The 13,845-nt window shown below is 45.4% G+C and overlaps 1 protein-coding gene across 2 annotated transcripts in view; it reads left to right on the top strand.

Annotated features, from left to right (window-relative positions):
• Positions 1 to 13,845, top strand: part of RETREG3 (reticulophagy regulator family member 3) — a 49,545-nt gene that overhangs the window by 18,780 nt on the left and 16,920 nt on the right. For both annotated transcript variants that reach the window (XM_068263081.1, XM_068263080.1), the window contains exons 3-5: positions 6,084 to 6,190; positions 8,667 to 8,697; positions 12,399 to 12,525. In XM_068263081.1, coding sequence (XP_068119182.1) covers positions 6,084 to 6,190; positions 8,667 to 8,697; positions 12,399 to 12,525 — 265 coding nt within the window. The remainder of the gene's footprint in view (positions 1 to 6,083; positions 6,191 to 8,666; positions 8,698 to 12,398; positions 12,526 to 13,845) is intronic.

The raw sequence follows: 13,845 nt of genomic DNA, 5'->3' as shown, positions 1-13,845 counted from the left end.
ATTGCAGTAGTCTGAACCCATGGCTTTTCACCAGAAAAGGCTGTGGAGTATGCCACAGGTTTTCTGTTTATGGAGTGGGGCATTGTAAGCTCTACATACAAACATTCAGTTAGTTGCATTCATGTGCAACTTAGAACCTCAGTTCAAGTATAATTTTTGTTTTAGTTATTTTATATTCTGCCTTACAGATTGCCCAGCAACCTCATGGTGAACCAGAACTCCTAGGAATGTGTAAGGCAGGGGTCACATTTGTCTTTCAGTTTCTACACTTTGCAGAAAACTGAAAGACAAGTGTGACCTCTACCTTACAACAGCTAATGTAATTTATAGAGAAAACTGACAAATTGCGCAAGATGTCAGTTTTTTTTCTGCGTGCGAAATCTGCATTCAAGTGTGACCTAGCTCATTGATTAACATGAGTTCTCAGTTGAAAACAGTTTTTCTGTGCAGAAAACTCATACGAAAGCCGGTAAGTGTGACCCCTGCCTAAGGGTCTGTAAGGCCCAGAGCACACCGAGAGGTTTTAGCAGCAATCTGCTAACCGCACCCGCTTGGCTAATGTATTTCAATGGGATGGTGCACACCAGCGGTTTGAGGTTTTTAGCACGTTTACGGTTTGCAGAAGCGTTTCTGCCTCAATGTAAAGTATAGGAAAAGCTCAAACCGCTCTGGAAAACGCTAGATCAGAGCGGTTTTCCAGGTGTTTTTGTTACAGAAGCTGTCCGGTAACAGCTTTTACTATAACAATATATGTAATCTGCTACACAAAAAATGCTCCCAAAAACGCTCGGCATGTTTAGAAAACCTCTCTAAACATGCCTAGAATCGCTCTGAAATCTGCTCCAAAAACTGCTAGCGTTTTGAGGATCTGCTAGAGGTTTTGGTGTGCACTGGGCCTAAGAGATCAAAAAGCCTCCTTACTAAAGAAAAAAAGCTATGAAAAACAGGATTTTGCCTTTTTTAATACGGTCAGAAGGTATTTGCGATTACAGTATTCAGGTTGGAGTGAGTCTATAAGGTGTCCCACAATGCATCACTGCTGAATATGCAAGTCATCTCTTTGTTGTCTCTAATGGCTAAACACACCTCCAGGACCGCTGGAATGCAATGATGTGTCAGCTTGTTAAAATTACAGAGCCAAAATAATCCATCATGCATACAGACTGTTTTGGATTGGTTAATCCTCATCAGTGCATGGCATGTATTTTTTTGTAGACATTCCCTATTTAGTGTTATCTGGGGATCTCCAGTATGTCTGTGCACTCCTGTCCAGCCCCTATAGTAATAGCTCTAACGGACAGGACTTGAAACACCCAGAGTTAGATTGTTCAGCAAGCTCATGGCGAACCAGAACTCCTAGGTTTTTTGTAAGGGGTTCACCAGGGGCGCCTGTAGCCATTTTGTTACTCCGAGGAAACCTGTGCCAGTCCGTTCTGGCATGCCTTGTGGTTTACCTGGCTGCTTCTTCCTCTTCTGATCTGTGTTTTCTTTTCCTGTCTCCTGGCATCATGGTCATGGGGAGGGGCGGGACAGGAGTGCACAGACATACTGGAGATCTCCAGATAACACAAATCTTTTGTCTACAACAAAACTTTGTATAATTCCTTATCAGTGGCTGAGCTGATGCTTTTATTAGAACAACTTTTTTTCCTGAAAGCTGCCCTTTAGATCAATCTTCGCTCCAGGCAACTGCCTGTTCTGCTGGTGCTTAGAGGTGTCTCTAGGGTTCACCATGAGCTTTCTGGGCAGTCTTTAACTCTGGATGCCAAATGCCAATTCACTAAACCTATTACTGCACTCAAAAGTAAAATTACTGGCTAGTGAGGTAAACTACCGAATTGTGCTGTAAATACCGCAAGAAGTGTGAAGAAATTGCACACGGTAAATCAAGTAAAGGTGTTCGGTATTCATCTCCAGCTCTGACCAGCCAGTAACTTACAATCTCCATGTGGTAAAAGTTGACAGACAACCGATAGGGAGAGCCACACAGTCCTGCTTTTGACCCCATTTGATCCGATACTCTTGTAGGTGGGACTTCAGAACTACAGAGAAGGAGATATTTGAAAAAGCTTTTATTTATCCCTTTAGATGTGCATATCTGTATACTGATACACAGAGGAGCTCTCTCTAGTTAGCACAGATGCACATCCAAAGGTATTCTGGTGATACACTGGACTGAACGGCTCATGCACAGACTTGTAACAGAACACTGATAGCTTGCTGCCTGACCTGCTTCGCAACTGGTGAGACTACCGAACAGGGCTTAGTGTATGAAAGTATGTTTTTTCAGTATTTTACCAAACTTCTGCTGCATGCAGGAAATCTTGGTGAATTTGTGAAAAAAAGTGTATAATACTGAATGCGGTATTTTACCAACTTTAAGGCTGCTTTCACAGTAAGATGTTACAGGCGCACGTTAGTGCAGCCTGTAACGCACCCCACCGCACAGCAATGAAAAATCAATGGGCTGTTCACAGTGCCCACATTGTGTTACACAGTAACGCTGCACGTTCTTTTGAAGTGCAGCATACTGTGTGGTCTAGTGGCTTAAGCCGTGTTAGACCCATGCTCAGTATGGGTGATTTTTTTTTTTTTAATTTTATGCGCGGAGAGGAGGCGGGGAGAGTCCGCTACGTAGCCAGGCACATGGCTACTTATTATTCACTGCACTTGCAGTGTTTACTTCCTGGAGCGGCCACTGATTGGCTGGCGGGACCACGTGATGCAGATAGCTCCGCTCACGTGGTCTCCGCAGCTTCTCCGACAGAACAGGTGCACCAAGAGCTGCTTTTAACGCGGCTCTTGGTAGCGTTGTCCTCCACCACCACCAGGCGTTGCATTAGGGGCACGTTATGCGACCTATAATGTCCCCTAAACGCAACGTCTTGGTGAGAAAGCAGCCTAAATGATTTTACCAATGTCCCCTTAGTCAATTGAGTCCTCTGTGATTTACTGTACTACAGAGACATGACCATGCTGGGACTTTCAGTACGCTCTGATATGCAGTGTGACCTGTGTCAGTAGAAATCATTTTATAAGCAGCTTCCATGATTCCCTTTTAGAGGGAGTAAGTAATATATTAGCACACAAACCCTGGCATACATTGACTACTCCCTGGATGTTATGAAATGTGTTGTGAGCATAACTAATCACACTACACATAACTACATTGCCTGATATCCCTACTTGTTTACCATATTGCAATGGTATAGAATGTTCAGCTTTATCTGTCCTGATGCCCTTTTAAAGTGTCATGTCAGGCCAAGTCAGCAAAAGATAGTTTGTGCTGTTTTTTTCCCTGACATTTCACTATATAAGGAAAGGGACACATTGACATTCATTTATCTTTTTTTTTTTCTTTTCCTTTTCCTTACTTATCGTACAGCATGCGTTCCAGTCTATTGAAAATAAACATGGCTTTGAACCTTGCAATGTCCTGTATTTATCTGTGCCCAACTAGCTGACTTTTTGAATTGATGTTTTAAAGTTTATGTAGTTTCTGAAAGATTTCCCCATCTCTGCTCCACTCCATTATGCATAAAATAAATCAACTTTGTGGAAGCAAATGACAATCCATAGACCTTGGTCTAAAGGTCAAAATTCCGTGTACATGTAATTAAAGGGACCCTTAGCTCTGCATAAAAATGTACTTACTTGTAGCCCGCGGCGTCCTGGTCCCTTCCGTGGTCCTGATCCCAGGTCCAGAAATCCTGTGTGTCATCATGCTGGCCGGACTAAGAGTCCTGCGCATGCACGGTTCAGTGTTGGAGAACCGTGCCTGCGCAGACTCTTATGCCGGCCGACGTGATGACGAGGGCGACTTCAGCCAAAGTTGCCGGATTACCAGGACCACGGAAGGGACCAGCAGGACGCCTGGGACCTCGCGGGCTACAGGGGGCTGGAGGAAGTCCCAAGTAAGTCCAATGTTTGGGAGAATACTTGTGCTCCTGAATCTTGTTTCTGCCTTCTGATTCATTGTTCCCTTTGTCGTCATGCCATGTTCATACCCAAATTATATAAACAGTGTCACGCTTAAGAGATAAGCTGATGCTAGAGTGTGGGTGTGCATTAGTTAAAGAGAATCTGTATTGTTAAAATCGCACAAAAGTAAACATACCAGTGCGTTAGGGGACATCTCCTATTACCCTCTGTCACAATTTCACCGCTCCCCGCCGCATTAAAAGTAGTCAAAAACAGTTTTAAAAAGTTTGTTTATAAACAAACAAAATGGCCACCAAAACAGGAAGTAGGTTGATGTACAGTATGTCCACACATAGAAAATACATCCATACACAAGCAGGCTGTATACAGCCTTAAGCCCCGTCTACACGGGGAGATGTTGGGGAGATGTTGTGGCGATCGGCGGCCTGTTGCGCGTCCCCGCCGCGTCCCCGCTCACTGCGCGTGCGCCGCATTCGATTCCCCGCTCGTGCCCGCTCGTCCCCGCCGGCGCCGCTTATCTCCCGCACGATTCCCTGCCATTGTCCCCTCGCGGGGATCGAGCAGGGAATCGGCGGTGCGGAGATCCGTCCTGTCGGATCTTATCAATCGAGCCGCTGATGCTCTCGTGTAGATGCGGCTTAACTTCTGAATCTCAAGAGATCACTTGTGTGTGTTTACCTTCTGTCCCCAGCTTCTCTCATGCACTGAACATTACAGGCTTCCTGCAGACAGCTCTGCCTATGTCGTTAATTCCTCAGTATGTGACAGACCAGCTCCTTTCACAGCCTCCAGAGGAGGATTTTTATCCAGCTCTCTTCTATCACTGATAAGATAGCAGAGAAGCTGCTGGCTTATGTAAATAAAACACACACTGGAGTGTGCATAGAGGAACAGTTCAACACTGAAGAACTTGGCAGCCTTCCAGACACAGGCCGACAAGTCTGACAGGGGAAAGATACATTGATTTATTACAGAGACGGTTATAGTAGAAAGAGCTACAGTAAGCCAGAACACATTAGTATAGGTTTAGGAACTTGTAGGATGGTAGAAAAAACGTTGTAATTTTTGTTACAGAGTCACTTTAAAGCCGCAGATTAAACCAATATGACTTCCTAGCAAATTCACAATATGGAAAGGTTCTGATCACCCAGGAGCTTTCCTAAGGCCTGGACTAGGGCTGGTGCTAAAGGCGCAAGGCTATACATGTTATTTGATAGGCAAAGCTTCATTTGTGAGGGGTGAATTGTAATGGCACGCTAAGGGAACGGCAGAAGTTTCCTCTCCTCTAGTTTGGCACTATATGCGGCATAATTGCCTATCCCAGTTTGCTGTGGTGTGCCACCTGTATGGGTTTGGCTTGGAGTTGACAGCTTTACCTAGTGCAGCACTTCAAGATGAATTTTGGCTTTGGGGTAAGCTTGTGATGCCTTTGCAGTCTGTTCTACCTTCACCGGTTCCACCAGTCCGTCAGCTTCTTTCAAGCGTGAAGAATAAAGGGACTCCCGAGATGCATCCATTTGTAAGAGCTCTGAATACATTCTAGCAGCAATTGGGCACTCCAATTTCCTCCCACACCCCAAAAATATATAGATAAGTTCATTGGCTTCCACCTAATTGGCCCTAGACTACGATGGACATTGGCAATGGTAGGGATTAGATTGTGAGCCCCTCTGAGGGACAGTTCAGTGACAAGACAATATATATCTGTACAGCGCTGTGCAAGATGTCCTATATAAAAATAATAATATTGATTCAACTGTTTAACCTGCCTGGCGGTATGATTATTTCTGGATGTTAGTGTCTGAAAGCAGTGCAATTTTCCACACCCTTCTAGACCTTAAAATCATACCGCTAGATAGATCTATGGCAGCCCTGCACATTAAACACCTCCAATGGATCCCACTCAGGATTACCTCTCTGAGCTGCGGATTTCCATCCTGAGCCTGACTCGGGGTTACCGCTACTGAACAATCGCCAGGGGTCCAGTGATAAGATTCTGACCACCATACCATATCATTCCTTCTGTGTTTCTGGTAGCCTTGCTTTTGTACACAGTACTTTGTTATATTTGCTTTGCATCTAGCTGTAACAGTCACAAGGTGAACACAAAGACTTGACTTGCGTATTTGTTCTGCTTTCAGGTTCTTTGCCCTGACCTCACTCAGGATTTTGTTTCTAGCAGCTTTTGGCCTGATGATCATCATCTGTGTGGATCAGTGGAAGAACAAAATCTGGCCTGAAATGGGAGGTGAGGAATTGGAGCAATATTCTATTTCTCTGTACTTGTAATGCACAGTGTATGTAACATGCAAGGACCTCTGATGTTCATAGACTGCACTGTCTGATGTGTTCAACCATGTGTTGCGCTTCAGTGAGGGATCACAATGCATGGTTGTATGCAATTTTGCCAGATGCAGTGTGATACCATTCATTTGAAATGAATGGGCTCTACACTGCATTGGAGAGCAATTCAAGTGCTGTGCATTGCTACGGCCAACTGCATTGCACATAATGCACAAGTGGGGAAGGGGCCTCAATGCTGACAGTTTTTTTTTCTACCAATTATGAAAAGATGCTAGTCTCTTGTCGGCAGTGTGTATTTAAATTTAAAATAATGCATCAACCCAATAGACTGTCATGAAGTGTTCCCTGCCTGTACGGCCTGTGATTTTTGTATATGTTATTACACATGGAGGGAAGTGGCTGCTACAAGCTCGAAGCAATACTCTAGTGCACAGGTGTCAAACTCGAGGCCCGTGGGGCAATTCCAACCCTCCTCACCATTTTATGTGGCCTTTCAGAGCTTCAAATGTGCATTATTATTATCATTTTAAGCAGTAAAAGAAAAATGCACGTCCCCTCCAAAGGAGCTCACCAGTGACCGTGTTTCTGGTTGAAACATTATTTGAGCAAGAGTGCAGCAACACTCCTCGGGACTCCCCAGTAAACTTAGCATGGGGCCCCCCTTCTTGGGCCAGCAGGGCTGGTAAAACGCACGCACACACCTACACATCTACCCCCCTCCCCCCCCGGCATCTTCTCCCCACATTGCACAGTAGGACACTTCTGCCTACATCAGGTCACTTCTGTTCTTCCTGGCAGCCCCATGCTCTATGCTTGCATACCTCCAGCTCCCAGTCACGTGACATGATTGAATTAGACACCCCTGCTCCAGTGAGTCACTGTAATCTTTGCAAGGTAGCAAGCCAGCAGTACTGCCCACTATCCCTAACGGGACTGTACTGATTGCTTACTGATTTTCAAAATGAGAACAAAATTCCAGAAATTTAGATCAGCACATGAAGCAAGTCGGGCATCACTCTGACCAAATCCTTTCTAATGCAGTGTGCAGTGTACAGTGTGTCTGTGGCCTATACATTTTACATACTTTCATACTATCCTACATGCATACTGCCATTTCTGATTTTTTTTTTTTTTTTTTTTTTTTTGCTCCTCAGCATAGATTATGGCTCTAGGGGGTAGGGCCTGGGCAGAGTAGTAAAGAGTACCCAGATAGCTCATAGTGACCCATCATGGGAGATCATTCTTGCTGAGCTAAAGTTGAATGATTGCAAATACCATATTAATGACACAGGATTGGGGGGCCTCAGGGTTAATTACTTACCTGATCGGCCACAATTTGTTTATTCGTTTGAGCGCTATGCCCCACCTATCCCCCTAAAGCTCAACACACACCATACAATCTTGGTTGTACATATTTACCAAATCTATGTAGTATAAGGGCCAACATATTGAATATACCTTGAATGATTGATTGGATAAGCTCTTATACTAGATGAAAGTGGTAAGATTGAACAACCAAGATTGTATGGTGTGTGTTGAGCCTAAGAGACGTGGCCATGGCAAGTTCTGCCAAGGCTCTGGCTACCCCCACCTGCATTGCCGCAGCCTAACACCAGCTCGGCAGTAATGTCCTAACTGGAGGGTAAACTCTGGCAATCCAGGCGATGATTTCCGAAGCGCTTTTGAAGATTTTGAATACTTGCATTGCGGGGGCGGGGGGAGGGAACATCTCCTTGTAGCCTCTCTGGTAGGTAATTAAACCTGCCAGGCTCGTCTTTTTTTACTGGAGGTACTCCAGTAAAGGTTACCTTCATTGAAAACTGCTGGGCCAAACGTTTTTTGTTCCAGAGCTAGACGTCTAATGAAGGTATTTCATCTGCAGCACTGCGTGTTTTCAGTCCTTTTCATTATCTGTAAAAGCACCCAGTGACAGCTCTGCACATGAAGGGATGACGCTGCTCTTTAGAATAGGAAGAGAAAATCATTAATGCAAGTACATTTTAAGTGCATTATTGATAAGGGACTAACTTTAGCTCTTCAGTGACTTTAATATATATATTTTTAAACCTGTATTTTAACCCCTCGGTGACATTGTATGTCCAGGTCTGAGTGTATGTACAAGGGTTATCCAGGAAGTAAACCTGAAGACGTAACAACAAAAGTTGTTTAGGTGATACCTTTAAGTACAACCGCTTATAAAGGCAGTACCAAGAGCACATCTGAGAAAGCGAACACCTCTTGCTCCACAAATGCCCCTCCCAGTAAGCATGCAGAAAATTAAAAAAAATAAATAAAGCAAATGCACTATAATGAAATAGGTCTAGATATCCTATAATTATATTTCTAGATATCATCTACATCACAGTATTGACCATTGTGTGTTTTTTTTTTTTTTTTTTTTTCCCCCAATATAATTTCAGCTGCAAGATCTGGAGAGCTGGACAATGACAGGTAATAAAATAAGCTGAAGATTTGACAGAATCTTAGATTAGAGGTCACATTTAGTCCCTGTTCTCACTCAGAGCCACAAAATGCAATCGCATATTTGCATTGCTATTTTTCATGATTTTGCCGCTGTTGCGTATTGCGATTCTCATACTAGTGAATGAGAATAGCAACGCAATCACCTGGAAAATGCTGCAGCGCTTTGCTGAGCAGCGGCGATCAGCAAAGCGTGGGGTGAATGCGCCCGAGTGAGAACAGGGCCTTACTTCTGAGATTATGTATCATCTTAGTGGAAGGGGATATTGTTAATACTCCATGTGCTTATGGTGGCAGACCTTTAAATGTGTATACGGGTAGTCCCTGACTTACGAACGAACCACCAATACGAACGGCAATGTTTTTCAAATTGGACTTGTAGTTTTTGAGAAAATAGTTTTTAATTAAAAAAAAAAATGGCTTTTAAACTTGTTTAAGGTGACCCTGAGACGGCGATCCCCTAATAAAATATACATACCTTGGGCTTCCTCCAGCCCCCTCCGGCCTGATCGCTCCCACGGCTTCCTATTCTCTCACTCCGTGCCCCTGCAATTGGGCGCCGGAAAGTCCTCCGGTCTGGGGCCAACTGCACATGCCCGGTGCTCCCGCTGCATTCACATCGCCTGGAGTGTTTGCCTGGAACGATCCCAGCCACAGGAGAGAGACGGGAGCATGCCTGGCTGGACTGCGCATGTGCCGACTAGCCCTGACTGTTAGGTTTTCCGGGGCCAGTAGCGGAGGAAGGAAGAGGGAGAAGAGCACGCTGTGGCAACGATCAGGCTGGAGGGGGTTGGAGGAAGCCCCAGGTATGTATATTTTATTGGGGGATCGCCGTCTCTGGTACACTTTAAGCAGGTACAAGGGGCAGAGGTGACACAGAGGGGGACACTGGAGGCACAGCAGGGGACAGAGATGGCACAGTGTTCTGACTTTAGAACAGATTCATTTTTAAAACAAACCCACAGTCCCTATCTCATTCGTTAACCGGGGAGTACCTGTATTTTTATTATAGCCCTTTTGAGGTCCAATTTATCAATTAATTTCTTATTTTACACATGTGATAATGATCTCTAGTATCTGAGTGGTAACTTTAGCCCTTTTTTTGATTGATTGATTTGATATGTTTTATTAAAGATACTTCTTGTTGCCATGTGATGAATACCATTTTACCTTACATCAGGTGAAGTGAATCCTTTCTCTAAGGTTACTTACACACCAGGACCTTGCGTTTAGGGGACGTTATAGGGCACATAACGTGCCCCTAACGCAACGCCTGGTGGTGTTGGAGCAGGACGCTACCAAGAGCCGCGTTACAAGCAGCTCTTGGTGCGCCTGCTCTGTCAGAGGCGCTGCGAAGACCACGTGAGCGGAACTCTCCCCATCACGTGGTCCCGCCAGCCAATCAGTGGCCGCTCCTGGAAGTAAACACTGTAAGTGCAGTGAATATAAATTAGCCATGTGCCTGGCTACGTAGCGGCCTCTTACCGCCTCCTCTCTGCCCCTAAAATTAAACACCCGTACTGAGCATGTGCAACCAGTCTAACGCGGCTTAGCCGCGTATAAAGTACTGCATGCAGTACGTTGTCTTGACGTGAAGCGTTACTGTGTAACGCAACGTGGGCACTGTGAACAGCCCATTGATTTTTCATTGCTGAGCGGTGGGGGTGCGTTAAAGGCTGCTCTAACGTGCGCCTGTAACGTCCCACTGTGAAAGCAGCCTAAACCTCATAATACAGAACAGCTAATGGTTTAAACAGACCAGGCATTGCCTTACTCCTTTTGTGTACTGGATTCTGATTTAGCTTTTCACTTTCTCCTTTTATTTGGTGGAGACTCAGAGACTCTGAAGCGAAAAAAAAAAAGATATGATACAATTCATTATATGTGTTGTTTGGATAATTAATAGACCGTTAGTAGCAAATAAAATATTCTCATATTTTTATTTTCAGTGATATAGTTGTTTTTATAACATTGCATCATTCTCTAATATTTGCAGTTTACACACTACTCTACTTGCTAAATGATTTTACAGAGCAGGCTAGCAAACTTTTGACCTGTCCACTGGAGAGAAAAAGAAGATACAATAACTGACAGTTGAGAAAACCATCTTCAGAAGACAGAGCTCTCTGCAACTTTGAAAGTGGTGGAGCTCAATGGCTCTTTTGCATAGACGGCTAGAGTTTCTTAACTCTTCCTGTGCTGGAAACAATATTAGACTTGTGTCTGCTCCTAATGTTTTATCTCTTAGGCCCCGTTCACACTTGCGGTTTTGTAAAAACCGGAACGGATGTCCGGACCGCACCGGATCCGGACCGGACCTAATCCGTACGGTTTCTATCCTGATCCGGTCCGTTTGCATCCGTTTTCCGTGCGGTATGAACACGGTTGCGGTCCGGATCCGGTTTCTTAAAGAGATAACAACCTGTAAATACCTGGGGTCTGGGAGGTCAGCAGAAGCTCTGGGGTCATTGTTGGAGACAGGTGGACGTGTGGAGACCATCCGTGGATACAGAGACTGCAGTTGGGACCATGGATCCAGTCATTTTTTACTCGTACCTGGGAATTCTCTCCTTCCTGTTGTTCACCTACTACTATGTGGGGAGAAGGCCTCACCTCCTCGTTATCGGACATATCATCAGACATGTTGCTGCCAAAGAGCTCCAGCATGAAATCCCTGCTGCTCCACTCTGTGAACGCTGGGCCCATGTGGTCCCCATCCAAAATGGCCACTAGAAAAAGCATAGGAAGTGGGGTAGAACGTCCGGTTTTTATAGCCAGTGTGTTGTGCGCTCTCCGGTTCTCATTGGTTTGTATTGGCTGGATGCAACAGTCCGGGTCCGCTCCGGATACGTCTGCCGGAGGAGCCGGACCAAAAAATAGCGCATGTTGGATCTTATGCCGGATCCGGTCCGGCTCCGGTCCGGACGAAACGGACGCATGTGAACGGACGCATAGACTTTCATTGCTATGCCGTGCGTCCGTTCCGCCCGTTACGCATGCGGTCCGGCTCCGGCACGGCGATTCCGGACGACGACCGCTAATGTGAACCGGGCCTTAGCTGTACTACGCATACAAATCATATCATAATTTGTTTTTCGCTTCAGTGTCTCTTTAAGCCCCATACACATGCTAGATGAGACTTGGCCTTTAAAGCGGATCTGAACTCATAACTTCCCCTCTGCTCTAAAAGATATGCAACAGAATAATAACCTGTAAAGAGAAAAAACATTTTTTTTTACAGCTGATACAAATCCTGCAATAAATCTGCAGTGTCTACTTCCTGCTTTCATGGAAGCAGACATAGGGTTAACATCCTGTGCTTACAAATTAGCTGCTCTGCCGAGGCACCCAGCTGACACAGCTGAAAGATCAAATTCTAACTTGTGATTAGTCACAGATGAAGGGGGCATTAGACAAGCTAAACTCTTCTGTCCTGTGCAAGAGTTTAGGTCCACTTTAACGACAGACTGCTGAGAATCCCCTTTTATGAGCACTTTTAGGAGAGCTACTGAATAAGATACTGAAGTTATAATTGCCACATATTCACAATAGAAGTTCAGTAAATGTACCAGTGAGGAGGGTAGCAAGGAAATGGATTATGTGCTATGCCTAAAGTTTGCTGACAAGTGACCCCTGTGTCTCTAACCTGTTGCATTGTGGGGGTTTTGCAGCTGGGGCTATGTGCATCCAAGGCTTCTCAGCGTCCCTGAATTGTGTCATCACGCAGCTGAATTGTGGGTTAGTCTGACCAGTTTCAAAAGAAACCTCCTGATGTTTAAGGCTGAAAATCCTGGAAAGGTAAGCTTGCTTTGCTTCCTTGTCTTAAATTTGAGTCCCTGTAATGGAATGTACAAAACAATGTAAACGGGTTGAACAGCATGCAAAGTTTCATGGCTCTGAAGGTCAGCTAATCTGAATTAAAAAAAATAAACGAATAGATACCTCTGTGATCGAATCTGATCAGAGAGCGGGATCTATAGCTGCCACAGATCTGCACACAATGGAGGACAGAGGCCTGGGAGTGATCAGGCCGGAGGAAGCCCCAGGTATGTATACGTTTTTGATATCCCCCATCTCAGAATTCCTTTAAAAGACAACTGAAGTGAGAGGGATATAGATGCTGCCATATTTATTTCCTTTTAAGCAATACCAGTTGCATGGCTGTCCTGCTGATCCTCTGCCTATAATACTTTTAGCCATAGACCCTAAACAAGCATGCAGCAGATCAGATGTTCCTGACATTCTTGTCAGATCTGACAAGATTAGCTGCATGCTTGTTTCTGGTGTCTGATTCAGACAATACTACATCCACATAGACCAGCAGGGCTGACGGGCAACTGCTATTGTTTAAAAGGAAATAAATATGGCAGCCTCCATATCCCTCTCACTTCAGGTGTCCTTTAAGGGTTAGGCATCAGAAGCGTGAGCGTTGAGGGTTAGACATCGGTAGTGGGAGTGTGTCAGAATAGGGCTGGGTGGGTCATAATAAAATATCAGTAAAGATTGCCGATATTTTACTACTGGAATTTAGTAGAATATCAGTAATTTTACTGATACTCTACTGGCAGTATTTCTGGCATGTGTTTTTGTAGTTTTTTTTTTTTTGTGTGTGTGTAGGTGCCTTTATTATATGTACGCCATAGTAAGCCCTTAAAGAGAGTCTGAAGCGAGAATAGATCTCGCTTCAGACCTCATAGCTAGCAGGGGCATGCGTGCCCCTGCTAAAACGCCGCTATAGCGCGGCTTAACGGGGGTCCCTGTCCCCCCAAACCCCCTCCGAGCAGCGGGGGAGCGCTTCCTGGTTGGGGCAGGGCTAACCGCCGCAGCCCTGCCCCATGCGCGTCTGTCAGACGCGTACCTCCGCCTCTCCCCCGCCCCTCTCAGTCTTCCTTCACTGAGAGGGGCGGGGGAGAGGCGGCGATGCGCGTCTGATAGACGCGACTGGAGGCAGGGCTGCAGCCGTTAGCCCTGCCTCCAGGAAGATCAGCTCCAGCGACCTTTTTCCGACCCAGGTTTGCAGGGGGTGGGTTGGGGGTGAAGGGACCCCCGTTAAGCCGCGGGATAGCGGCGTTTTAGCAGGGGCACACGTGCCCCTGCTATATATAAGACCTGAAGCGA

Source organism: Hyperolius riggenbachi, chromosome 12 (genome assembly GCF_040937935.1).
Source record: "Hyperolius riggenbachi isolate aHypRig1 chromosome 12, aHypRig1.pri, whole genome shotgun sequence".
In the NCBI taxonomy this organism is placed as follows: Eukaryota; Metazoa; Chordata; class Amphibia; order Anura; family Hyperoliidae; genus Hyperolius; species Hyperolius riggenbachi.
The sequence above is the reverse complement of the archived record's forward strand: the minus strand, read 5'-3'. Positions and strand labels throughout refer to the sequence as shown.